Genomic DNA, 26,732 nt, shown 5'->3' on the forward strand with positions numbered 1-26,732 from the left:
TGAGGAAAAAACACTACTTTATAATTATACGACGACGAACACAACCTGCGCGGCACGATGTAGAAGCCAGAATGAAGCGGACGCGAGAGTGTAAACACCCGCTCGCGTGCGACGCGAGCTCCTTTGACTCGTGCCCCAAAAACCGCTCCGGACGCGAGCGCCGCGAGTGGCGAGGCGAGCGAGGAGGCGAGCCACGAGCGTCTGTTCACACTCGCGCCTCGCCCCTCGCCTCCTCGCTCGCCTCGCCACTCGTGCGAGAGTGTAAATGGGGTATGAGTAGTACCTCAATAATTAGTCTGCGGTGTTTTTTTTGTCTGTGATCAATGTTAAAAAAAAACGAAGCGAAACGAAAGTTAATGTTTTTGTTTCGTGAGGAAACGATTATTTTATTTTATTTGCTGTGATAAAGTTCTTAGGCAGTGAAAGAAGGCCCTACGTAATCATTATCCGTTGATAATTGATAATAGTGTGCCATCTCATCCAATCTCAAGGTAAATCAAACACAATTTTATCATGGCTGTCAAAGTAACAATGTAATAATCATGCATCACATTCATTAGCCGATTACCCAAAAACACCCCCTTTTCTACGCAGATGAACAACTCATGGAATGGTAATGGCCAGTTTGCGCAAGACATGCACCACATGCCGCCGCTGCTTCCGCCTCAAGTGCCCCTGATTGGTCCGATGGACGACATGCCTGGACCCCGCATGCCGCATGTCGACGCTATTGGTCCTCAGGGCATGCCTCCGGGAATGATGCCCAATGACCAGAACCAGATGATGATGGACCTTTCGCATGAAGATCAGGGCAATCAGAGGCCGGGGAATAGAGGATCCAGGGATAGACGGGACATGCAAGGGCATAGAGGTTTGTGGATTTGAGTTCAAAGATTACTCTGTTTGTTCAGTGTGTGTGCCTCAAAATTCAAAAATATTAATGTATTTGCTGTAATATGAGTAGTCTTTCAGTACCTAGTAAGTTCACAAGTCAATACACTTAAGCACTATTCAATAACTCAACACACATCCACAGCTAGACATTTCCTAGCACAAGAGTGCCACTGCTTCAGTTCTATATTAATTGTCTGGTTCAGTAATCCTTCAATCTAAAATTTTCTTCCATGTGTGACTATTACCAGGCATAAAAATTGCAGACAAAAGTTTTTTTTTTTTGTATTTTTACCACCTTTTTCACCTCCTACAGGACAACGCCGTCGGTCCAGAGACCGTCATGACAGGGACAGATCACGCATTGATGATGGTCCCGGTGACAGAAACCGAGGGAATCAGGGCCCGCGCGATAGAGGTGACTACGGTGGGAAGGGAAGAGGTGGCCGGTCTGATCGTCCCCGGCAGAACAGGTGGGGGGATGGACCTGATGCAATGGGGCCTGGTCCTATGGGGGACCATGGACCAATGGGAGGTCCTGGGCCTATGGGAGGGCCTGGACCTATGGGAGGGCCTGGACCTATGGGAGGGCCTGGACCTATGGGAGGTCCTGGACCAATGGGCGGTCCTGGACATATGAACCAGGGAGGCCCAGGGATGCCACAAGCCTCTAACATGATGATGCAAGGTAAAAAAATACATTATGATGAACCTATGAGTTATTCCATACATACCTTACATTTAACATGTCATTAATCTTAAAACATCTTTTAGGTGGAGGACAAATGATGCAGTACCCCGGCGGCATGTACAACAACGGCATGATGGGGCAGGCTCCCATGGACATGGGCAACATGATGCCCATAAACCCCATGATGGGCTCCGGCAACCCGTCCATGATGATCGACCAGGGTATGATGGGCAACATGTACCCGCAAATGAACCCGATGATGGGAGGCATGATGCCTTTAAACAGCCAGCTGATCTACCTGTCCGAAGCGGTTCTTTTGCCACCGATTCCCGGTGCATCTCTACCGGAACGGCGAGACAAGCCTCCGGGCTGCTGCACTATCTTTGTAGGAGGTCTGCCAGATAAGATCAATGAGGAGATACTTAAGGAGATATTCCAGAAATTTGGCAAGATTAAAGACCTGATGCTGAACAGGAAGGGGTTCTGTCACATCAGGTTTGCGATGCCGGAGAGTGTGGAGGCGTCATTCAGTCTGTCGGGGTACAGGTTCAGATACCAGGATCAGATTGATGCAGAGGCCACGACTTTGTTCTTGGACTATGCCTTGGTAAGTTTATCATCAATGTTTAAATCACAATTTATAGAAGTTTTAAAAAGAGAGAAAGTATAATTTAAGTTTCCATAATTTAGATTGAATCAATGATGATGATAAATATTTCAGGCAAAGCAAATATAACACTGAGAACTAGTGTTTTTATCACATTCAGCTTCCATCATAATACCCTGATTATACCTAACGATACGAATGGCGAGACGGTATTGTGTCGATTACACCTAACGAGAACAGTGGTGAGACAGTATCCTCGACCAAAGAACGTCTAGCAAATGACCGAGTGCGCCGCTGAGGACACTGTACTCGTTAGGTGTAATCGACCCAATGGGTCGAATATGCTTGGCCGATCCTCGACCAATTAACAGTTAGCACTTTACTGTGTGCTCGGCCGAGGATACTGTCTCGCCACTACTCGTTAGGTGTAACAATACCCTTGTAAGGATTCAAACCAGCACACTCGCTTTCTTTTAGATAATCAGGCGTCTGACTTGTACCTTGTTATCTATGCTAAGCAGTGGTCTATTATTGCCTAAAATCTCTCTTATTTCATCAGAACCGCGACGACCAACAAGAGTACGAGCGTTCAAAACGCGCGCGCGAGCCGACGCCGCCGCGCATCGAGCCGTTCACGCCGACCGCGCTCGCCGCGCTCGCAGACAAGATCAAGAGCGAGGACCACTTCGCAGACGCTGCGCCAGTAAGTACAGAACATTCTAGAGTGACATTATTAGACATAGAGAGCGCTATGGCTAGCAAAAGCAACTTTCCGATACCTATTAGCGTCATCTATCTGAAGATCATTCACAAGTTCTGGAGACGTTCGAGTTTGTTGAGTAGCTCTTCAGTGAGGTCAACATCACTAGATGGCGCTAGTATCTAAAGAAATACAGCGCTTTCTATAATGAAGTTGGCTGTGTGTCTGTATCATCGTTTACATTCTAATATCGATGTTGCAAAAAACTACTGAAAAGCGCAGGGTTAGGTTACTAAGTCCCGGGTTCGACTCCCGGCGCCCCAGCTGCAGTAGTAGAGCCGACGCCGCCGCGCATCGAGCCGTTCACGCCGACCGCGCTCGCCGCGCTCGCCGACAAGATCAAGAGCGAGGACCACTTCGCAGACGCCGCCCCGGTAAGAATAGAAGCTTTAGAACTTTCTAGAATGATATAGAAACACCTAAAACCTAGAAGTTTTACTGCGCCATTTTAAGGAAGTCTTAAGATGGCGCTAGAACTAGTGCTATTATTTAATTATGCTCGGCCGCTCCGGTAAGAATGGAACATCTTAAAATGATAAAGAACATTCTAGAAGGACAAAGAAAAGGATAGGTCATAGAGGGCGCTAGAGAAAGCCAGACTCTGGGTACCTAACAGCAGTGCAATCTATGGCTTTTAATAAATAAACTTTACAAATTAATCGACGCGTCATTGCAAAAAAGAGCAATGTAGTTTCGTTAGTGTGTAATTGTGTATGTATGTATGTCCTTTTCGGCATACATAGATGATCTGAAGCTGACCGTACGATGTAGCACTTATGATAGAGCACAATCCCTTTACATCTTCTATTCTAATGTATTTTCTTTCCTTCTATTCCAGACGCTAGCGGGCTGGCTGGAGCGCGGGGAGGTGTCCAAGAAGAACGCCAACACGTTCTACTCCCTGATCCAGGCAAGCAACAACCAGGTCCGAAGACTCTTCAACGAGAAGATGCAAGTGGACGAGGAGCTGGCCAACCTCAAGTCAGCTATGCGGGACAAGTTCCTGCGTATCCTGAGCCAGTGTGAGTGGACTGTGTTTTTAAGGACTTGTGGATTATAAAATGAGTAAACTGCAGTAGTTGTAAGGACTTGTTGGTCTGAAAATGTGTGAGCTGAAGTGGCAGTGGGTTGGCCGAAGAACTGAGGACTGGTGGTGGGTGGAGGAGTTCTTGAGTGGACACTTCGAACGGGATGGTGTAGCGTGGGACGCTCTTCGGCCTGCTGGACTGACTACCTTAGACAAGTAGTTGGTAGTAGTTGAATGAGGAAGATCGAGGATCGAGTGTTTGGATGCTCATTGGGAGAGGCCTATGTCCAGCAATATATACTATTATTTTAATGGTGTTGATGATTTCTTGGATGCTGGGAAATTGGCGGCGGTGAAGGTGGATAGCGTGGGAGGCCCTGCAGACTGCGTGTAGATGCTACATTATCATTAACAACACGGGAAATGCTGGATATACGCTTGTGTCTTTAAAGTCTAGGTACAGTCCTACTGGCATTGCCTAGGTTTCTTCACACTCCATCACCAGAACGACGGATCCTGGAAAAAGTCTATCAACTATAATGTCTGGTCAGTCACCTATGTACAATCTGACTGGTTAATCCTTTCAACGGCACGCTAAGAAGAAGTCTTGGTTCATCCTACATCATCCTTCACGGGATACGAAATGGCGCATTACCTACTAGGATGAGCAGCATATTCTACCAAGTTTCCTGAATGCAGCCCTGCCTTTTATGTGCCTACCTTATTCTTGTCTGACTTGGAAAGGGCATACCAATATACATGTCCAATTCATCGCTACGGTGGAATACTGGTAGCGATACTGAAGCAACCAACATTAATTTATCGCTGATGTATCACGAAAAAAACTTTGCGGCATAAATACTTTCAGAAGTTCCCATCAGAGTTTTATTTACAAAGAATTTTACATTTTACAGCACTAAATCAATAATTGATTGCTTCAGAATCAGCTACATTATTAGTTACTTTAAGTGATTGGATTGAGGCGAACTCTCCTAACCCTGTATTTAATCATGGTCCACGTTGTTATTTAATAAGTACGCGACAAAGCAGCTATATTGTTTGATTTATGGTTTTGTGTAAAATGAAAATTAGGTCAACCTCTTAATAAATAGGTAACTATAAATACAGGCGTAATGGTTTTACAACGTTATAACTACTCGACTGGTAACGCAATACAAAAGTGCGTTTGACATGTTTATGAAAACGCCTTCAACCCTCAACGACTTGCATCATAAGGAACTATCTTCCAGTTGCCACCGCATACAGCTTGAATGAGTGTTTACTATAAACACAAATGTCCGCAAGCCGAGTTGCGCTTGGGGTATATTTTTTAATCTGGCCAGCATGAATTTCTTCGATGGTACATATGGGTTGGGTATGTATATTGAATATATTTGTAAATTAGAGCTGAGGGATGGAGCAACAGAGAAAAAAATAAGATATTCACCGAGGTATGCTGCGTATTCACCCATACAACGACGCGGTTGGATCTACATAATATAAAATCGTTGGATACCTTATACCTTGATTCACGGGGAAAGACAGAACCCGTATTACATTCGAATAAGGGTAGTTTTTTATCAGTGCAGCGAGCACAGGATTCGATACTATTTTCGAATCTACACGAAGGGTCATTTTTGGGCCATTATTTTATTTTGGGTACAATTGGACATACTTTTACAGATATTTTTTTCAAAAATAAACTTCTTATTAATTAACCTTTCAATATTTATTTATGTTAATTAACATTTATATTATTCATTAAATACATTTGCAGCGATGTTTTCTTGCTATTTCTTAAAGTTATTGACGTTTAATCGAGGAACGATGAGAAAAAAATACTACTGCGTTACTTTCATACAAAATTATGTTTTATTGTTAGGAACATATATTTTGGTTCGTAAACATATACCAGATAAAAAGTAAGAAAAAAAACATTAATCTAACAGTTTACGTTACAAAATATTCTCAGTTTTGTTATTCATTCTATAATAAAGTTTCCCACTGCGTTACCAATCAATAAGTTTTAATGCAATACTTTTCGAAAAAAGGACAAAATAATCATAATTTTTTGCTCAAAGTTTTAGAAATAGCTCAAAATAAGGTGAATTATAATTATTATATTTAGTTTAACATTCTTTCTAATATAGAGTAGCTAAAATGTTTGTGAATACTCTCAGGAAACGAGGGACAAATAGATAACGCTGTGGTTAATTGGTAACACAGTGGTATCTCAATCACAATCTTTATACTTTCTTCAATTAAAACTGATCATAATGTGAAAAAAACTATCAAACTAAAATTAACAGAACTCTTTGTTTAATATCAAACATTAAAATCGCTGAAAATATAACAACTTAATACTAAGAAATATTTCTCATTTTTTTTGCCTATAAAGCCGTTGTTTTTCAGCCGCTGTTTACGCCATTGAGTCTGAAATGTTATACTGTAACAATATAATATGCTCAAATGTTATATTTGTACCATAAATTGAGTAACAGATACCTGAAAACTATAAGAAAAACCCCTGAGTTACTATAGCTACAACTGCGTTACTGAAAAAGTAACGAAGTGTAGCGGTAACGCAGTTGTAAAACAATAACCTATTTGAAGTTAGTACTTAAATGAATACACATACATGGGATATCAAAATGCCCTAATAATTGTTACTAATTACACAGAATAATAACTAGTACCAGGTACAGAAGCCCATCTTCGCAATGGCCTGCAAAGAAATATGACTCCATCGCATAAGCAATAAGATCTAATTTAGATCGCGTTCCAGCCGCACACGTTTTTATTTACTTATCTACCAATTAATTTTTGAGGGAATATGCGCCTTATTTCACTGGACTACGGTGCATAATAAGTTATACGTGGTTATACGCATTGAAAAAGAAGCCACCTTAGGGTTGCCTCAGCACCACAGACTACAACGTTTACTAAGCAACGGACTGACTTTGTAAAAAGAATGTCATGTTTTAAAACAAAATTAATTTGAATTTAGAATACAAAGCTATTCCAAATTTTTTTTCTATTGGAAATAAACAGTAAAAACAATAACAATTTCATAGTTAAGATATTTTGAAGTACATAAAATATGTATGAATCTAAGTACCTAAAACATTTAATTTTGTGAAAACATGTTTTTTTTTTCGTTATAATTTATATTATGGATATAATTTATATTATGGTACAGAACGTGTTAGTTTCGTTAAGCACTAATCCCACTCAGCGGTCAGCGCACATTTTATAATCGATTCATTAATGCATTTTGAAGGTAGTTGTGTCTGTAAATTTAATACTTTAACGAAAACAAAATTGGAATAGACTTTGTTCAACGTGGAGAAAAAAAGGGTTTGTAGTTCGGATTAATTTCATTTCAAATAAGGAACGTAGAAGAAATCAATAAAATACTTAGATTAGTTTTACCTGTCAGCATCTTTTGGTAATCTAAAAAAAATTAAATTTGGATCACGATCCGTATTTAAGCAATTAAATACGGCACAGTATTTTTTTGCTGCTTTTTTCTTTTTATGTCCATTTTTCTATTCATAAATTTTAATAAATACCTAAATACGACATTTATAAACTAGTACGAAATAGGAACAAATAGCGCGCGCGTGTATCGTCTTCCGCTTGCGGCAGCCGACTAGATTTGCCCACTCGACGCGGCAGGCGCCAGGCTGGCGCCTGCGCCGCCCACGCGCGGAGTGACACAGGCCTGCTAATTATTACATATATTGCATGAAATAAAATAATAAATCTCTATAAAACTCACCGTATGTCGCCGGTAACTCAGTGGCGTCACAATAAATACACGCGCTTCTCTCCAGGACTCTCATCCGAAAGACTTGGTCATTTTATCCGTCCCGCTCTCTTTCCTGCACTCCGATACAAATACACAGCCATTCAAATGATCTTAGGTATAAGAAAGTGAAAAAAAGTTTATTTATGATTGAATTTCCTAGGGTAACCTAGTGTAGGTGTATTTTTGCTTAGACTTGGGGACTCGGCCAGGAATATTAATTGTCCCATAATATGTTCATATAAAATCATGAATATTACCGTGAAGTAAAGTTTAAATAATGACATATTCGTTATAATATTCAAAAAAATTGTTTCCATTATATTTTTTTACACACGTTGTGCTTGTTTCATATGACTCGCTCCGAGGGACAGACAATTTTTGTATGAAAAACAATTGCGTTACCAAAAACAACAACAGAGTTACCGTAATTTGTAAATAAATAAAGTATTTTACATAAATTCATTATATTTTCTGTGACCGGTGTCTTATTTAATTGCTACAGACGGTAGCTATATTCCTGAATTTCATTATTTAATTTTTAAAAAATGTTTCTTTGTAGGGGACCGATAATGGTCCCTAAAATAAAATAATGGCCCTTTTACCAAACGCTTAACGTATTTAAATCAAATTTTAAATACATTTTGTACTAACTGACAGACTATGACAGGCTACTAAATACGTTTAGCGTTTGGTGAAATTCCACCTAACATATGGAAAAAACAAATGTCACTTTTGGAACTAACTTTGCCTTACATACGCAACGTTAACGGAGGTTCGAAACTTGTGCTCGCGACTCAGATGACTTTCCCCGTGAAATGGAATATAGACGCCGGTACTTATTTTTAAGAAGGATGATGTCCTCCACGACGAGTCCGTCGACGGCGACACCTTGTCAGTTCCTGGCATGTGCTCGTACGTGGCTTGCGAAGCCGAACTTGGTCTTGAACGTGCGGCTACAGATGTTGCACTGTAAAGCAAAGATACTAGACTTACTTTTTCAGTGATTCATTGTCACTGAAACGAAACGAAACGACAGTGGCAATTCAATTGCGCGATGTAGGTAAGTATTGATGGCGCTCAACGATACCAGAAATAGAATGCATAATATAGCCCTGTGTACTGTTTATCAAAGATATTTTTTTTATTAAGCCTTCACTATAGCTCGTAGACTCTACCTATAGGTACAAGTACATTTTAATAGCCTAGGTACATTTTGTACCCTCTTGTGGTGAGCGAACTAAAAATAGGTGGCGGAATGCCGCAAGAAGCGATGGTGTCACTGGAAGCGACTGCTGTTATTATGTCTTCGTGCCTATGTAGTATTAAGTATAAGAGACGTATCAATTTGTTTTTCTGATTTCGTATTGAAAAATATTTTGTTTGTTTTCATTAAACCGTACATCAAACAATATAACTGCTGTGTTAACTTACCGACACGTCCGACACGTCTCCAGGAGTGAGTTTTTATCGAAATAAATATCGGCTACCCTGTAAACTTGGCCGATATTTACTCTTTCTGTGTGTATTTCTTTCCAAAAATGGCAAGAGAATGCGCATTATTTGTGTCCTGAAATCCTGAGAAGCAACTGTAGAATATTGCTCGTTATATAGAGCACCTGTTTTTACTGTAAACATTATGTTTTGTCAACTATAGTCGAGCAGGTCGCGAAGATACTGTCGGCGGCGAAGCTGCAACGAGTGTGGGACCACTTCTCCAAGCAGCAACGGCGCAATATCGAGATGTGGCAGAAAATGACTTCGGTACGTAAAATTCACGCGAACCATTGAACTCAAGGTTTCTAACAACGTAGGGTGAATACCCGTTGGTGCGTTGTGCCGTCGCAAAGGAACTGTCATAAAATAATATGGCAGTGAAAACGCAACGCTCCAATGGGGCCTCGCCCGTACACATAATATAAAATCGGGTAAATATTTTGACAGAGACCTTTGAGTTGGATGGTTTGATTCTAGGTGATAGCAGGGAAGGTATACAAGATTGTGTATATAGCGTGTAAAACAATGATAAAATGACATTGGAGCATTCCTGCCCGGCATTTAATACATCTGCTGCTTTGGCCGCGCCTGTTAAGATAAAAATCCACGCCATTTGGCACGTTTAATGTTAAGAACGGCCAAGTAACGAAATGAAGACTTTCTATAAGTCTGTTAGAATAATCCTTAAGAGGAGAGTATACCTTCGCGATTCTAGCGAAATAGGTATTTAGGAAAACATTTGCTATCGCTTGTACTCTCATGCCCCTGGCACGGGTGCGATAGAGATGCACTGCAGCTCGCGACTGACAATAGGTACTTTTCTTGATGAAATTCTGGTTTCGGGAGAAAACGTTTTACACTAACTAAATATCAACCAATCTCTTTGACTTTTATGTCAATCGCTTCAGCATAATATATAGGTTTATAGCTTCACTTTAAAAAAAAAAATACTTCGTTATTGTTTAATTAACGGTTTGATTAAACAAAGTTTTTATCACAAAAAATACGTTATTTGAGGTGCCTATAATTTTGAATCTATAGATTTTTTTTTTTTAAAAAGCATGGAGATTGGATAATATTTAGAGGTAGTAAAACTTTTTTCTTTTTGTATGAACGAGCAAGTGGTATACTTCCCTCTTAATTGGAAAGATGGTGGGCAAGACCCTACGCAATATTCATATAAAGGGGGCGATATATTATTGTGATTGTCCAGTCCAGTAGATTTTAACTGGATTTTTTTCCAGTCCAGTAGATTTCAATAAGCCGTCTTGCTGATGTTGCGGACATAGGACATGTCCAATAATATATATATAAGTCCAAAGATCAAACATTATGCACAGTCAACCAATTCTCTTTCAATGTTTTAAGATGAGGATAGTAAACAGGTAATTTCAAACAGTCATTGAGCAGGTAGATAGCGGTAAAGATATACGTCACCAGATTATGTATCTAGGATCCAGTTACCACGCGTCAGCGATTGTTTAAAATTAAGCCACAGAAGTTCTTCGGTCTACCAGCTGGTTTCAACGAGCATCACCTAGCAATCTTGAGCAGTCTTCAAAGTAACGAGTTAGCTGAAATCTACGGCTTTAACAACCTTTGCTTTCAGCTTTAACGTCTTCAGTTTCGTCGTCTTGGCGTTCCAAGGGTTTGACATCACGGCGAGGCTACTCTTTTCCGACGCAGCCAGAGGAATTGAATTGAATCACTGCCGTTTTGTTGTAAGTGGAGTCTTTTTGAGCCACCCCCACAATAAAGTTGCCGTTTTCCAGGCCTCTTTCTAGGTACCGGTTCCTTTAGGATTACATGCAATGCTTACAGTGACTACATCAAAAAGAGATGGTTGATGGTGTTGATAATTCTTTATAGGTATGAAAGGATACTACAACCAGCCTGGGTGGCCTTGCTTGGAGAGATAAAGATACTACTACCCAAAAGTAATTGTTGGACCAGTATGCCGATTCTTTTTTGTCCCGTGTTCTTCTAGTAAGTACGGTGCATCATCGTTTGTGGATCTCCAGAAAAGCAACACAAAAATAGGTTTAAACACTTCCAGGTCCTCCAAGGTACGTCATATTCAGGGGACAGATAATCAGACTGCTGCAGAAACAGGGATTTCTAGGGCAAAATAGCCCTCAGAATGCAGACTTCATAAAGCTGCGTCGCAGCAGTCTTTGCGGGGCAATGAGGAAGGCATCCATGGCATCGCGTGGTTCATCATCCATTTTGTCCATCTCCTAGGAACGCTCCAGAGCCTTGTGGACATCGGAGGGCATATGTCAGCAGCAAGTGGATAAAGATTATAAACGACGAACGAACAGGAATTGTCCGAAGCTTATAAAAAACAAAACTGCAGCGCTAACCACGACTCTATCGTTGTATTTAGCGTCCCGATTGCGTGACAATTCTTGTTCGTTCATTCGTCGATTTATAGAGTGACCCCGCAGTGCCGTCGGCCCCAGTTGAACGAGAGTTCCTGTTTCCCAAACTGGGCCTCAAGTCTGCTAATGAATGGCGGCTCAATGCTGTGTCGTCTGAATGGTTTTCCGACTTTAGGTATCCGTTATCTCTTGGTTAGTGATTCCCAGTAGAGCAATATGAAACACTTAACACTTATTACTGTTTGGTAACATTAGTTCTTTAAAAAAGTAGCAATAAATATTTCCTAAAACGCAGATAATGAATACCTACAGTGCGAAATCCATGCTGCCGACACACAACTGTGCCGCCATTCCTTAGCAGACTTGGGGCCCTGTATACGCGTGGATTGTCCTATGGAAACCAAGAGCGATAGTCCAGATGTCCACAGGACCAGCGGTAGAGCTCTACACTTGTAAGCTGCTATAAGATCTCGTTACAAGATTGCACCTTTGAATCTACAACATTGGAAGAGGATTAGTAAGGTTTATGTACCTAGGGCTTTTTCGCACATGTGCCGAGCAAAATCGGCTCGAGACTTGGGTATTAAATGTAAGAAATTTCCTGCTCCTGCTAATGGGAATTGTAACGGTATTAGTAACCCGCTCGCCTGAAAAGGACCGAAGACAAAAGGTAAAGCGGTGGTGAAACTGCCGATTGCATCGTAAATTGCGAAGTATTTTTAGGTAAAGATATCCACTAACAATGACTGTTTGAAGTGCTGTGTGTTTATCCTAACATCTTAAAACATTTTATACTACACACCGGTAGTTTTAGCTGTTGATTAGTCGTTTGCAAATGCCGTGCCCAACGTTCAAGCTATGTAGAATCTTCCAGAGATTTAAGACATACGATACAGGTATAACGAAGGTATGTGGATCATCGTGTGAAAGGTCGAAGTAAACAAATTCAATCGAATACAATAAACATTGTCACTGGGTCATGATAGTGCGGAAACATAATCAGTACTTCACTTGGATTCTTAATCTAGTCCTGCGCAGCACTGCGAAGTAAGCTGATCTCCAGAACATTAGTCTTCGGAACCAACTAGTAGTTTTAGATCTATAAAATTTATAGTTTTTTCATTTATTTAAATATTTTATTACGATGTTGACAGGAACTGGATACCATGAAGGAAGAGTTCAACGGATACTTCGATGAAGAGGAAGAGAAGACCGACAAACCTACTAGCAAGAAGGTCTTAGAGGAGAAATACGAAGAGTTGAAGGTATGCATATAGTTTCTGCTATACATTTTGTACCTTATCCAGGACTACAGGAATCTAGGGTTGGTCACCGTGGTGAAAGGATTGGCCAGCCAGATTAGCGTCAGGAGGTTGCTCAGGACAAAATAACTCTGAACAATGTTTCTATGGAGAATAATTATTTATTTACGTGAATTTTTAAAAGTCGTAAAACAAAAGCAGTTCAGAATGACTCCAAGAGTCACATTCTTTCGGCTTATTATACATATTTCTTACACCGTGCATAACATGTATCCGCCGCAAAAGGGGCCCTTACAATAACAACCGACCTAACCCCCCCACTCTGCCCCCCACAGCGCGAGAACGAGACGCTGCAGTACGAGCTGGCGGGCTACAAGAACGAGTCCTACATGGCCAAGGAGGAGGCGGAGAGAAAGTTCGAGAAGTTCAAGGCACAGTTCATAGCTCAGCAGGCGCTGCAGGGGTCGCCGCAGGTATGTTTGTCTCTTTCTAGCTAGGATGCGGTAGGTATGTGTGTCTCTTTCTAAAGCACGGTCGCTAAGCACAGCGAAAAACGGACATTGCCCTTTTTATCTCTGTAATAGTACCCACACGCGCACAGTAACAGTACCCACAGTAACATTGATGGCCGGCGGCAGAGATTGGTTGTAGATGCAAAGGTCAACGTTCCATTTTCTCTTTGCTTGTCGACCGGCCTTTAGCAAGGGTATTTACGTACTATTTTGTCTCTTTCTAGCTAGCGTATGGTGTGGTTGAGTAAATCAGTGGGCCTATCCTACCTCTTTCCCACTTAGAAGTGCTTGAAATTTTGCCATTGTGTTCTCATGGTGATGATGGAAAGAGTTGGGAGACTTCACATTCTACCCTATTGACATACATGCTGGCCAAGTCTAAACCAACCCATTCAATCTTTCATCCTCCACAAATCTAAACAGTATTGTTACTTTCCAGGTGTTCCCACCGCTGCCACCCACACCAGACCAGAAGAAACCGCCAAAACCCATCGACCTGGATGACGAAAAACACCCAGTTTCTGGCATCAAAGTACCCACCACCGAAGCCAGACTTATCAGCGTCATCACAGCGTTCCTATTGGTCCACCCGCTAGGGGCGTCCGTAGACTATATTGTGTCGTATGTCAGGTCGATATTGCCACGAGTCAATCAAACGACAGTCAGTGACATATTGCAGAAGTATGACGATGTGTTTGCTCAGACCACCACGGGTGTTGGAGCGAGCATTGAGCGCCGCTGGACGTATATCACGTTCGATACTATTAAAGCTAAGTCTTAGTTTGGTATTTTAGTGTTTAGTTACGATTTCTATAACTATGTTTCGTAATGTTAGCAATAGTTGATGGTTAGGTTAAGATATACTTATGTTAAGTTCCATTCATTTTCAACATACTTAATAATCTTTATAATAAAGTGTGACATCCTATATTTATCGTTTATTTTATTTCATAAATATGATATGACAAAAAAAACTGCCGAATTTCAAGAATTCTACACGGCATAATAGGTAGACTATGTCCGCATGAAGAAACCCTCCCCCTTTATTACTTTACTCTTTGAAGAAACCTATGGACGAGGTAACAACTTCTAACAGGTCGCAGAAGTTGGTAATTTTATACCTCTTCCATAGGTTTCTTGTTTGGTATCCGATCTTTTTTTTTTTTTTTAAGTGTTTTGGCTTGGGGTATCCGATCTAAGGAACATACATAAGTACTCTATCGAGAAGATCCGACCCACCCACCCATTGTAGGAGAGGAGTAGGTAAATACTACTATTTAGATTTGGTCTGTGTATTTTTTTGTTATCTGTGATTAAAAAAGCTTTTATCTGTCACTTTTGACATTTTGTTTCTGTTGCGTTGCGCTTGCGACCGACGACGCTCTTTTGTTTTTATTAATTTAAATTTTATAGTTATTTCTGTTGTTATTAGCTATAAAACAAAATGCAGAAATGGTGGAACTGGGTCCTTGCGATAGGGTTGGTTTGTCTTCTCCTAATAGCCATACCTATCAGTTACACAGGCAATAAGAAGGCAACATTGCAACTAATGTTTGATGATTACATTGCCAAGTTCAATAAAACTTATAAAAGTGACCCTGCCGAGTATCAGACAAGATTTCAACACTTTATGGTAAGTTAACTATGAGATTTATTTATTGATATTGTTTATTCTTTTTAGTTGGCCGCTAACCTAAGGCTTTCTTATAAACTTCCAATAATCCTTGGATATTAGTAAACGGCTTTAATCAACTGAACAGTATACGAATTCAAATTCAATACAAGATGTAGCGTAATTTAATGGAACCTTCTGTAGCATGGAGAATCTTCATACATTTTAACTTTAAGAGCTCCTAATCCTAACCACTAATTTAATCATCTATAATGTATGACCTTGTCAAGAGTTTATTAACCCCCCAATCATCCATGACTGAGCTCACAAATGGCAGTGACCATAAAAAAGATCCAATATTGCCTCATAGTGATTGAATAAGTGTGATAATGATTAAATAAGTTGGTTAAATTGGATACATATGTGACTATCTATGAATCTAAATTAAAATTAAAATAAATAACTTGCTAATATACTGAGCTGACTGATAAGCAATGAAATGCCCAAACTCTAACCAGCCAATACAGTGACCTGACTAGCTACTAGCCAGTAGTGACTAAATCAGATGCCTAATGACAGAGAGTTTTGCCCTTCTTCTGGAGAGACTTATGTCCAAAAGTGTATGAGTGTAGGTTCTGCATCAAAATTAAAACCCACTTCATATGTTTATTTCCTTAATCAGGCTAATCTGGAAGAAATTGAGAAGCTGAATGCCGCAGCCCAGGGCCCTGAGGAGCACCGAGCTCGCTACGGTCTGACCAGACTGAGCGACATGTCCAAACTGGAGTATCAGGACATCCACTTGTCTGATGAGAAACAGGCCAAACCGCCCCAGGACTATGGTAGAAGTTGGGGCAATGGCGATCATCATCATCACCATCATGGACATACAGAAGATGAAGTCAATGTTGTTAGTCGGGCTAAAAGAGCCGCTTTGCCATTGAAAATTGACTGGTAAGTAGACTTAATGTCTGATCAAGTTAAATGTTCATCAATTCTATTACATAATATTGTGTGGGTGGTATTTAATGTAAAGATATTCCAACATTGTGGTCGAATGACACTTAAACCTGCCCAAGAAAACCAGTTTAGGTCATTGCATAATATAATTCCCCCCCCCCGCTCGCCCTCAAGCGGTTAAGACGTGTTTACTTTTGCTCCGTCAATTAAATTAAGAAAAGCTATCTACAACAGTTTAATCGAATTTAAAACTATTAATACTAGTGCAGTGAAATAATCTGTATCCCAGAATCATCCTACGAGTGGACATCAGTGCGCGATTCGTGAGTTTTATACAATCTTATAATCTCGATTGTGATATTGATAACAAGTTTTGCTCACCTACCGCACGTACCCGACCCCGCTCAGCGCCTGTTCAATTGATAATCGCACTGTTGCAAAAACTCTATACTTTGCTAATATGTCGACCCAGAATGTTATGCAAAGAACACCTCCTAACAACTTGCTTCGAACCAACACCGTTGCGCTTAACGAGTCCCGTAGTTTGGAGGACGTTCGAAAGCCACAATACATGGATACTATGCCGTTACTATCTCCCGAATCCCAGAAACATCTTCCTCAAAGAATTAAGCGGCGCCGTGAAGTGGCCAGCGACGAACTAGCGGACGAGCTTTCTGAATTCAAAAAAGATATGAAAGACATGATAAAGGAGTTGATTTCCGCACAAAATACTAGAATGGACAACCTGGAAAAGCATATGTTGGATATGAAAAACCAATTCTCTACCGTCAAAGATACTAATAAGGATATTGAGGTAGCAATGAATTCAATGTCTAGCCAATTAACGTCTTTAGAAGCACAGATTTCAGGTCTGGAGTCACAACGTAACGAAATAGCTACTCAGGTCTGCACGATTGAAGACAAGCTGGAAGCCTTGGACAAGAATCTTGTTAAATCGTCAATCGAGATACGCAACGTTCCTAAGCGACCCACTGAAACTAAGGAAAGCCTGTTTTGTCTTATAAAAACACTCGCACAAACTCTAAACGTCGCCCTTCAACCTCACGATATCAGAGACGTGTCACGTCAGCCTTCGAAAAGAGAAACCCAAGTTTCAGCTGTAACAGTGGAGTTTTCAAATACCTTAATCAAAAGCCAGATCCTAAATAGTACGAAAGAGTTTAACAAGGCAAACGGTAGAGACAAGCTCAATTCGTCACACCTAGGACTAGGATCACCAAAAACACCTATCTACGTAGCTGAACAGTTAACTAAAACAACCAAGAGACTGTACTTTCTCGCCAGGGCTCTTGCGAAAGCTGAAAACTACGCATTTTGTTGGGTATCTAATGGACGCATTCTTTTACGTAGAGACAAGGACGGTCCTCACATTATTGTTAAGGACGAATACCATCTTAAACAGTTGTCAACAAAAAATACTGGAGCGTAGTTTATGCGATCCTAAAAATAATGGTCTTTATATTTTAGTTTTTATGCATGCATTTTTAACTTTAGTTATACTTTATTTCTACTCAGGTCTCATACAATGTCCTTACTTATGCAACTGCAAAACTACAAAAAACTATAATTACGATCAAGTACTGTATTGCGATATGAATAAAATTGCTTCATTCTACAGGAATTATTTAATTTTAGATAACATACCAGCTACATCCCTACTAAATTCCGAGCATTATGTGTTTCCTTTACGCTATTTTTCCCTAAATCTTTTTGTTACCGATGGCTACTGATAATATTACAAATGTACTAGATGATATTGATAATGTTTCTGTATCAGACACTTTTGTTTGTGCGCCTGAACAATCAGAGTCACACCTCACAAACCCTAATAATTATTTAAAAATATTAACTCAAAACATTCGCTCTATAAATTGTAATTTTTCAAGCTTCGAAACGCTCACCGATAGAATCTCTTTTGACAGTGACGTAGTTGTTCTTACCGAATGCTGGCTTTTATGCGCATCTAACGCTTTACTTCCTACTATACAAGACTACTCTCTACCTATATCTACAAACAAAAACCTCAACCAAAACGACGGGGTTGTGGTATACGTCAAGAAGGACCTTTTAATCTCATGGGAGGAGCCTGATTTCAAAGGTACAGCCACAGGACTAATTTTAAAACATTCTCAAACTACAGCCATCATTTGCGTTTATCGATCCCCATCCATAGACTGTATAGATAATTTTCTTTCCTGCCTAGATACAATCCTAAAGTCAGTCTCTAACTTTAAAAATGTTATATTAACGGGGGATCTAAACATAGATATAAAACCTTCATCCCTCGACACCCGTGCGCATTACTATCTCAACCACTTAGCATATCATGGCTTCCTTCCATGTTACACAATCCCCACAAGAGATACTAGTTGCTTAGATCACGTACTACTCCGCTCAAAATCCACTGCTACTACACTTGTTTACGAGTCCACAGTCACTGACCATTTCTCAACGCTTGTTTGCCTACCACTTAAACAGCGTCATCCAGGCGCCATTACTAGTATAACCAAAATAGACTATAAGTCATTAGATATTGATATAAATAAATTAAAGTTCAGTGAAATTTATAAAATTACTGAGCCAGATATTGCTATGAAATCACTGGAGTCACTGTTGTCAGAAGCTATCCACAATAATTGTACAACAATAAATTTATCAAAACGAAAAAAGATACTCAAACCCTGGATTACTCCGGGGCTTGTAAGGTGTATAAAAAATAGAGACTCTCTTCATAAAAAGTTAAGAAAATCTCCGGAAAACTTAATATTAAAGCAGACATATACACGATACAGAAACTTTTGTAATAAAATAATAAAGAAAGCAAAAAGACAATATGACGCTTTGGAAATAGATAAAGCTGGTAAAGATTCTAGACTTTTATGGAAGGCTATTCAGAAAATAACCAACACATGCAAGAGTAAACATTCCTCATCTCAACTAATTTCCACCACATCTTCTCCCAAAGAATCCTGTAATTTAGTTAATAATTTCTTTGTAAATATAGGAAAGGAGCTGGCTGATAAAATTTCTCATCCCAAAGGTGCTATTTTTGATAAACCTATCCCTGATTCCCGTACTAATTTAAGTTCATTTGCCTTAGTCAACACTGACCCTGACGAGGTCCTTTCAATCATAAACTCCTTAAAAAATAATGTAGCTACTGGATGGGATGGAATCTCTACTACAATCATAAAACGTTACTCCTTAATTCTTGCAACAATTTTGAGCCATATCTTTAATCTCTGCTTCGAAAAAGGCATATTTCCGTCTTCCTTTAAAAAAGCGATTATACATCCTATTTACAAGGGTGGGGATGGGGAATCTGTCAACAATTATCGCCCTATTGCAGTTCTCACATCAATGTCTAAGATTCTAGAACGTTTACTGAATAAAAGACTTACAGACTACCTTGAACAATATAAAATCATCTCTGACCGACAGTTCGGGTTCAGAAGTAAAAAATCTACAGCACATGCAACGAACAACCTGACAACCTTCATCGTAGACAAACTTAATCAGCATAAAAAAGTACTTACAATATTTCTAGACCTCGCTAAGGCATTCGATACAGTCCCCATCCCGACCCTTCTATCCAAACTTGATAGATATGGCATAAGAGGTCGCCAGTTGGATCTTTTTCATAGCTATCTTACTGGACGTACTCAAATTGTCAAAATTGGTAATCACCTTAGTGATGAACAACAAATAGCCTACGGCGTTCCCCAGGGCAGTATCCTGGGGCCAACACTGTTCTTGGTTTTTATCAATGACCTCTGTAACCTAGATGTAGCAAATGGTAATATCATATCATTCGCAGACGATACCGCTGTTACATTCTATTCAGACACATGGATCGATCTTCAGGATATAGCTCAGACAGGATTTAATTCCATCTATAAATTGCTTTCATCTCACACATTAACACTGAACACCTCCAAAACAAAATTCATAACCTACTCCCTACGCCCGTCCTCTCAGCCAGAGTCCCCCATCCTCCTCTATGCCCACTCCTGTGATGTCAATGAAACTTGCGCATGTCCATTAATAAATCCAACCCCCACTATAAAATATTTAGGTATTACTCTTGACCGTCATCTTAATTTTAATGTCCATATTGAACTTTTAACAAGTAGAGTGCGCAAGCTCATTTATATTTTTAAGACCTTACGTCACGTGGCTAATGGTTCTATCGTCAGGAAAGTGTACCAGGCCTTAGTAGAGTCAATTGTCTCGTACTGTATTACCTGTTGGGGTGGCTCAGCAAAAACCACACTAAAACCTCTCGAAGTGGCTCAACGAGCAATTTTGAAAGTCGCAACATTCAGGCCTTTTCTGTACCCTACAGCTCAGTTGTATAAAGACTGCGACGTCTTGACGGTTAGACAACTCTTTATCTTACAAACTATACTTCTCCAACATCGCAACACTCCCTTCGCTAAAATAACAAAGAGACGCAAAGACAAAGTATGTACGATACCACGTACCAACTTTGCCTTTACTAAACGTTTTTTCCTGTTCCTTGGTCCTTTTCTATATAATAAACTAAGTTCACGCTCTCCTTTAATTGATTTAACTCATTACGAATGTAAAACTATTATAACTAAATTCCTAAAAAATCTAACATACTTTGAAACTGAAGAAATTTTACAGACTATATCGTAATACCTACGTAAATAAAGAAAATATGTATATTTATCGTTATTGTCTCATTACCGTAGTTTTGCAAAAGTATATGTATGAGACACTCGCAAATGTGTAACTAGATTAAATAGACTAAAATCTACTTTATGACTTTATTATATTCAGATAATTACTAAGTTGCTGTATACGATTATTACCTAGTATTCCCTAAATTACCTACCTATGTATTTTTCTTATTATGTTCCCATCAAATTGGGTATATATTATTACTTTACTTTATATAGCTTTAATTACACATTTTATAATGAAATTCGAAACTGTATCTCTTTATAATGTGTCTACTTAATTACGTTCTTATATTAGAAATAACATAATTTAAGTATTCTTCGTCTGGGTGTGGCACTGATGTCCTTTATACAGGTTATTCACTAACCTAGTAAGGACAACAGTTCGACATATCAAATAATTACTCCTTCAGATTATGTTACTTCATGCATGAATTATAATAAGTTTCTAATTTTAAGTTGAATCTAACTCTGTTAGCATGAATAAAGTTTATTTATTATTATTATTAATGTTACACAGCTAATAATAATGGTAGTAACTAAACTTGAGTTTAGCTGGTTGATTAGATGCAGTGAACATAAATGTAAATGATATTTCATCTGAATGAAAGGATCATATTCATTTATTCCTTAATATTTTGCTAGATTTATGTCTTTAAAACATTATCAAGTTTTTCTCTTGACTCTATGAGTCATTATGTTTTGGATGATGATAAAGATGAACACTAAAGTGACTATACACGATTGCGTAACTTTAATGACTTACTCATAATAATTAAAGAAGTAAAATACTTCACTGTAGTAACAAAGAATGGACTGTAGACTAAATTAATCCATGTTTTTATTTTATAGATAATTTTTAGATGAATTCTGTCTTCCACTGAATCAATCCAGTTACCGATTAAACAGTAGTACAGTCTGGTGCGAAGAAAACTAGACCCACACTACCCTCTCAGGTAGCATTATCACTATGACAGGGGTCCTTTCAGGTCCTTTTTCTTGCCACAGACTCTACAAAGCACATACATAGTTAAAAGCATGAATTTTAAAAGCACTGTATACCCCAATCTCCCGTTCCAGGCGTACCAAAGGCGTGGTAGTAGTAGTCCGCAGCCAGGGTCTGTGCGACGCATGCTGTGTGTCTATAATATTTGTGTAGGTAGTACACCTCACACCTCACGTCAGGCGAACCATTAATGTAAGAAACATCCCAATATTGTAGTCCAATGACACTTAATTTCATTCCAGGCGTACCCAAGGCGTGATAGGCCCGGTCCGCAGCCAGGGTCTGTGCGGCGCGTGTTGGGCCTTCAGCGCCGTCGGCATGATCGAGGCCATGAACGCCATCGCCACGGGGAAGTACGTGCAGCTTAGTGTACAGGTATAATAATAACTTCACTTGTTTTTGAATCCTGCCGAATGCAAACATATTATGAACAGGGCAGTTTAACTTGGAATGTGGCTTACAAGTAACAAGGGTGAACATGGCACCTGTTGCGGCTACACGGGTTCGCAATCGACGTAGATAAACGTCGCTATATCGCGATTTTGCGACCGAGGAAGGCCATAGAAGGACAGAGTGATAGGTGCCACTGGGGAGCGTAGGGTTTTGTCTGATGATGATGACCGTAAAATAAAAGTTTTTGTACCTATCACATTTTTTTTATTCGCAAAACTAAGCCAGCATATTCGATTTCAACTCACCTCACGCATAACTATATTTTAGCTGCAATCAATAAAATTCCATTCTTCACACACCATCCAACCTTACAGGAAGCAATAGACTGCGCCGGCCTAGGCAACAGTGGCTGCTCTGGCGGAGACATCTGCCTGCTCCTGGACTGGCTGCTGCTGTCCGGTTCCTCTCTGCAGCGCGAGGCCCAGTACCCGCTCCGGCTGGCGGATGGAACCTGCCAGCTGAAGAAGAACGCCACCGGAGTGCAGGTCGCCTCGTTTACTTGCGATGAGTGAGTAACTCAACGGGTTTTTTCCCGATTTAGCTACATATTTAGGTATAACTCAAGAATGGCTCAACGGATTTGGCTAAAAATTTGCAGGGAGGTAGCTAAGAACCAAAAGAATTTTTATCCCGGAATTCCCACGGGACAACATTCTAGAGCGATGCCAAGAGAAGCGGAGCTCGCTGAAAAAGCCATTCTTTGTGTTAGTTACATATTTAGGTATAACTCAAGAATGTATAAACCAATTTGGCTGAAAATTTGTAAGAAGGTAGCTTAAAACCAGAAGAATGAAATGGGATATTATTTATCCCGGAATTCCCACGGGATAACCTTTTAGAGCAAAGCAAAACTCGCGGTTAAAACAGCTCTAGTTTTGATAAAATTGCGGTCCATATCATGGTGTATAGTAGGTAGTATAGTATCGGACCCCTGCCTGCTCCTGGCCTGGCCTGGCTGCTGCTGTCCGGGGCCTCCCTGCAGCGCGAGGCCCAGTACCCCCTCCGGCTGGCGGATGGAACCTGCCAACTGAAGAAGAACGCCACCGGAGTGCAGGTCGCCTCGTTCACTTGCGACAAGTGAGTAAATACTTAGGTGGATAGGTAGATTAGTAGATTATATATTATATTATCTCTCTCTCTCCCTCTCTCTTCATTCCCGCTACTCCTCAGAGGAGTCTAGGGCTGACATCAGGCGCTTTCATCCTTCTCTGTCGATGGCCAGCAAGTTGAGCCATTATATATTATATTGTAAGTAGTTATTACAAGCAAGCTTCGCCGTGGGAATTCCTGGATAACAAGTAGCCACTGTGTTAACCCACAGGGTCTTAGTGATGAATTAAACAACATTTAACCTAATATGTATGGCATATAAAAACGGCAACATCTCCGTTTCTCCAAGAGGAGGCCGGTGCCGGTGCTGTTTTCCACAGAGGCCGGTGCAGCGATTACAAGACTTTCGAATCTCCGTTAACGTTGCGTATCTTCAACTGTCACTGTAAAATTTAAGGTGACGAATAAATTACAACAAAATTCTAACGTTACGCAATAGAATTTCATTCGAAACCATGAATCAAATTAGGTTCATGATCGCTAAAATAACAAATTTCTATTAATGTTTAGTATAAATTAACAGTTAACCATTCCACAGTTTCGTGGGAGCGGAGGACAAGATCCTGCAGGCGCTAGCGACCCACGGGCCGGTCGCCGTCGCCGTCAACGCGCTCACCTGGCAGAACTACCTCGGCGGCGTTATACAGTTCCACTGCAGGTGCGTTGCTGTCAGCGACTGACATTTATTTATCTGACTGACGCTGAGTTGCACTCAATGACAAAGGAATAAAGAGAGGACCTGGCATAAAAATCGGTACTTAAAAATATATCGTCGTCTCTTTTTAACTTATTGGTGTTATCCTACGTAAAAAAGGACAACAGTAGTTTTGTCTTTGCCTAAAATTACAACATTGCGACCGGTCGCCATGTTGATTGACATCCAAACACAAGGTACTTCAGCTGTCAAACAATTTGTTTGTTTACATTTTTCAAGAAAAAAGCCGCCATTTTAATTGAAACCAAAGTTTAGGTAGGCGCATTTTTTTCGTGGATATGCCATGTCCTCTCTTTATTCCTTTGTCAATGGTTGCACTACGTTACTTTAAGGCCTACTTTCACTATAGTCTGCTAGATCATTAACACCCCTGTTTCATTGTGTTATCAATAAAATTATACGTCATCTCCATATTAAATTCTAGACAAATGTGTCAAAATCCAAGAACTAATCCCTTGTTATGATCTAACAGAGTATGGTGAAACTGGAGCTAAGCTAATGTCGACCTTAAATTGATTGCTGCCTTGCTTTGACAAAATATGGACAGAAAGAGACAGACATAGATTTAATGCCGACATTAGCTTAAGTTCCTTTCTGCAACTCGGCATAACTAACACCTTTGCAGTTTGATGAGACGATTTGTGAAGCGACCCGTGTAAACGCTTCATTGTGATGCAAATCTATGGAAGTAATATTACTTCCATAGATTTCATTGAAAACAAACCCAAGTCCAGCTATAGTATTTGTCAACGATATGCTAAGAAAAAGACACGGTCTATCAGCCTTTTTTGAAAATCTATACATGTGCCATAGTTCCTGCAACTGGCTTATCAAATGGAACTTCTTTACTATTCTGCTTAAAGTCTAAACTGCCTTCCTAATATTGCTAGTCTATTGCTGGTTTAGTGAGTAAGTGCATATGCTTTTCTCACAGTGCCTTGAGCAGATAAAAGCGTACTTTGCCAATAAATACTTTATACACTACAAACACTAAACTAGTCCCCATCAAATACTTGTCACGGCCTAAAATCAATTTCTTTTACTTCCAGCGGTGCAGCGTCAGATCTAAACCACGCGGTCGAGATAGTGGGCTACGACCTCACAGCTGAAGTGCCATACTACATAGCCAAGAACTCCTGGGGACCAGGGTTTGGGAACGCAGGCTATATACACCTGGCTGTGGGCTCCAATATATGCGGGTTAGCGCTAGAGGTCTCCACTGTTGATGTTAAGTAATGGTTTAAGGTTGTGTTTTTATAAAGATTTTTGGTACGTTGTTGGGAAGTGGTTTTTGTTTAAAAAAAATTGTGTTAGGGTTGGTTTATGTTGTATTTTTATTGTTAAGAAATTATGTGTCTTATGAGATTATAGATATATGTAGGTATTGAGTTATAGTTACTCGTATAATGAACTAAATAATGATAGGTGGATTGAATCTAGTGTCTTAAAAAACTGGAGGAAGGAAATGGCATACCTACCTAATTACTAACTTTTTGCTAAGTTTAACGAATTTTTAGAATTCATTATAGTGTAATAATTATAAATTGTAATTGTTTACATTTTGTATGATTGAAGTAACAATTTCTTCTTCACGTCTGCCAATTCTTCGCCAACCGTAATTCCACCTTTTTTACATTATGTAAGTTAGTGTTTAAAATATATCTTCCCTCCAACCTCCTACAGGTTGAATGGTAGCTAATGCTAGTACCTATGTAGTTGTAGCAGCTCCTAGCAATAAGTCTGTTTTGAAATATAAGAACAAATAAATCTTTTTTAGGTACTTTATCTGTGCAATAAAATTTTAAACCTTATTGTTAACAGGGTGAGAACTATTGTCTGACAAATTGACCATGTTAGCTTTAATGAATATGTTATTAGTGCGCTAGTTCAGTAGATTTATATATGGCCTTTAGTTTTGGTTTACGGATACCTTTAAAGGTAAAAGAAGTAAGAGCAATAAACATGGTAATTATGATATTAATAATGAAAGAAAAACATAAGTTATTCTCGAATAAGTAAAACTTGCCAACTACTGTGATCTATACCTTGATATTCGTGTCTTTTGGCTTGTGTACAATATCACCTTCCGATTGTAATACATATTGTTATTATTAGGTATACCTACATTACTTTTTTCGATCAAAATAGAATCTAGTCCATAAATGTTGTAAGGTTCTATTGACCAGTTTCCCAGAAGTTTTAAAAGTTAATCTACTATTAAAATAAATAACTAATTTTACAATGTCTAGTTAGTGGCTACCCGTGGGAAAAAATACATGCTGTCACTGTCTAAAAACAATAACAGAAAGTGAGAGCATGTCTTTTATCTCACAGGTAGCCACTAACCAGACATTGTGAAACGGCCTAGAAGCGAAGATTAATCTGTGATTAACTACCTACACTACCTATCATTTTATAATCAACGTTGTTTATAAAATGATAGTGTAGGTAGTTAATAGATTCTTTAACTACCATCAGCACACGATTACCTTTGCAGGTAGATATTTCCAAAATGTGTCTAGGTAGGTAATATGCGTAAGTGTGTAAACTAAATCATCATCATCATCAGGTCCTGAAATCACTAATCAGGGACATAGGGCTCGAAGTGTTAACTAAATAATATTTTTTATATCTGAGCAAGTTTACATTCCATTAGACCTAGTTTAAAACGATAAAAAGTGCCTTTAATTAAAATTGGATGTATAAACGAAAG

At 39.5% G+C, this 26,732-nt stretch overlaps 2 protein-coding genes across 2 annotated transcripts; both read left to right on the forward strand.

Annotated features, from left to right (window-relative positions):
- The first annotated feature begins 331 nt into the window (after positions 1-331).
- On the forward strand, positions 332-14,370 carry LOC105391179 (ecto-NOX disulfide-thiol exchanger 2). Its single transcript, XM_038120448.2, has 10 exons — positions 332-491; positions 595-871; positions 1,208-1,579; positions 1,666-2,189; positions 2,749-2,892; positions 3,788-3,971; positions 9,442-9,548; positions 12,817-12,927; positions 13,260-13,397; positions 13,876-14,370. Exons 2-10 carry the CDS (start codon positions 595-597, stop codon positions 14,215-14,217), a joined length of 2,199 nt encoding a protein of 732 aa, XP_037976376.2. The 5' UTR covers positions 332-491; the 3' UTR covers positions 14,218-14,370.
- Positions 14,371-14,786: 416 nt separating this feature from the next.
- Positions 14,787-25,273, forward strand: LOC105391180 (cathepsin O). The gene is made up of 6 exons (XM_048625449.1): positions 14,787-15,069; positions 15,731-16,002; positions 21,984-22,116; positions 22,509-22,702; positions 23,843-23,962; positions 25,069-25,273. The coding sequence occupies exons 1-6, from the start codon at positions 14,881-14,883 to the stop codon at positions 25,253-25,255; spliced, it is 1,095 nt and encodes a 364-aa protein (XP_048481406.1). The 5' UTR covers positions 14,787-14,880; the 3' UTR covers positions 25,256-25,273.
- The last annotated feature ends 1,459 nt before the right edge of the window (positions 25,274-26,732 follow it).

Source organism: Plutella xylostella, chromosome 14 (assembly GCF_932276165.1).
Source record: "Plutella xylostella chromosome 14, ilPluXylo3.1, whole genome shotgun sequence".
NCBI classification, from domain to species: domain Eukaryota; kingdom Metazoa; phylum Arthropoda; class Insecta; order Lepidoptera; family Plutellidae; genus Plutella; species Plutella xylostella.

What these genes read in the sequence shown, in the direction of transcription:
- LOC105391180 (XM_048625449.1), top strand. Translation starts at nt 14,881, where the DNA reads ATGCAGAAATGGTGGAACTGGGTCCTTGCGATAGGGTTGGTTTGTCTT. An exon ending in CAAGATTTCAACACTTTATG is followed by an intron (nt 15,070 to 15,730) that starts GTAAGTTAACTA and finishes TTCCTTAATCAG; the next exon opens with GCTAATCTGGAAGAAATTGA. An exon ending in TTGCCATTGAAAATTGACTG is followed by an intron (nt 16,003 to 21,983) that starts GTAAGTAGACTT and finishes ATTTCATTCCAG; the next exon opens with GCGTACCCAAGGCGTGATAG.
- LOC105391179 (XM_038120448.2), top strand. Translation starts at nt 595, where the DNA reads ATGAACAACTCATGGAATGGTAATGGCCAGTTTGCGCAAGACATGCAC. An exon ending in GGACATGCAAGGGCATAGAG is followed by an intron (nt 872 to 1,207) that starts GTTTGTGGATTT and finishes CACCTCCTACAG; the next exon opens with GACAACGCCGTCGGTCCAGA. An exon ending in ACTTCGCAGACGCTGCGCCA is followed by an intron (nt 2,893 to 3,787) that starts GTAAGTACAGAA and finishes CTTCTATTCCAG; the next exon opens with ACGCTAGCGGGCTGGCTGGA.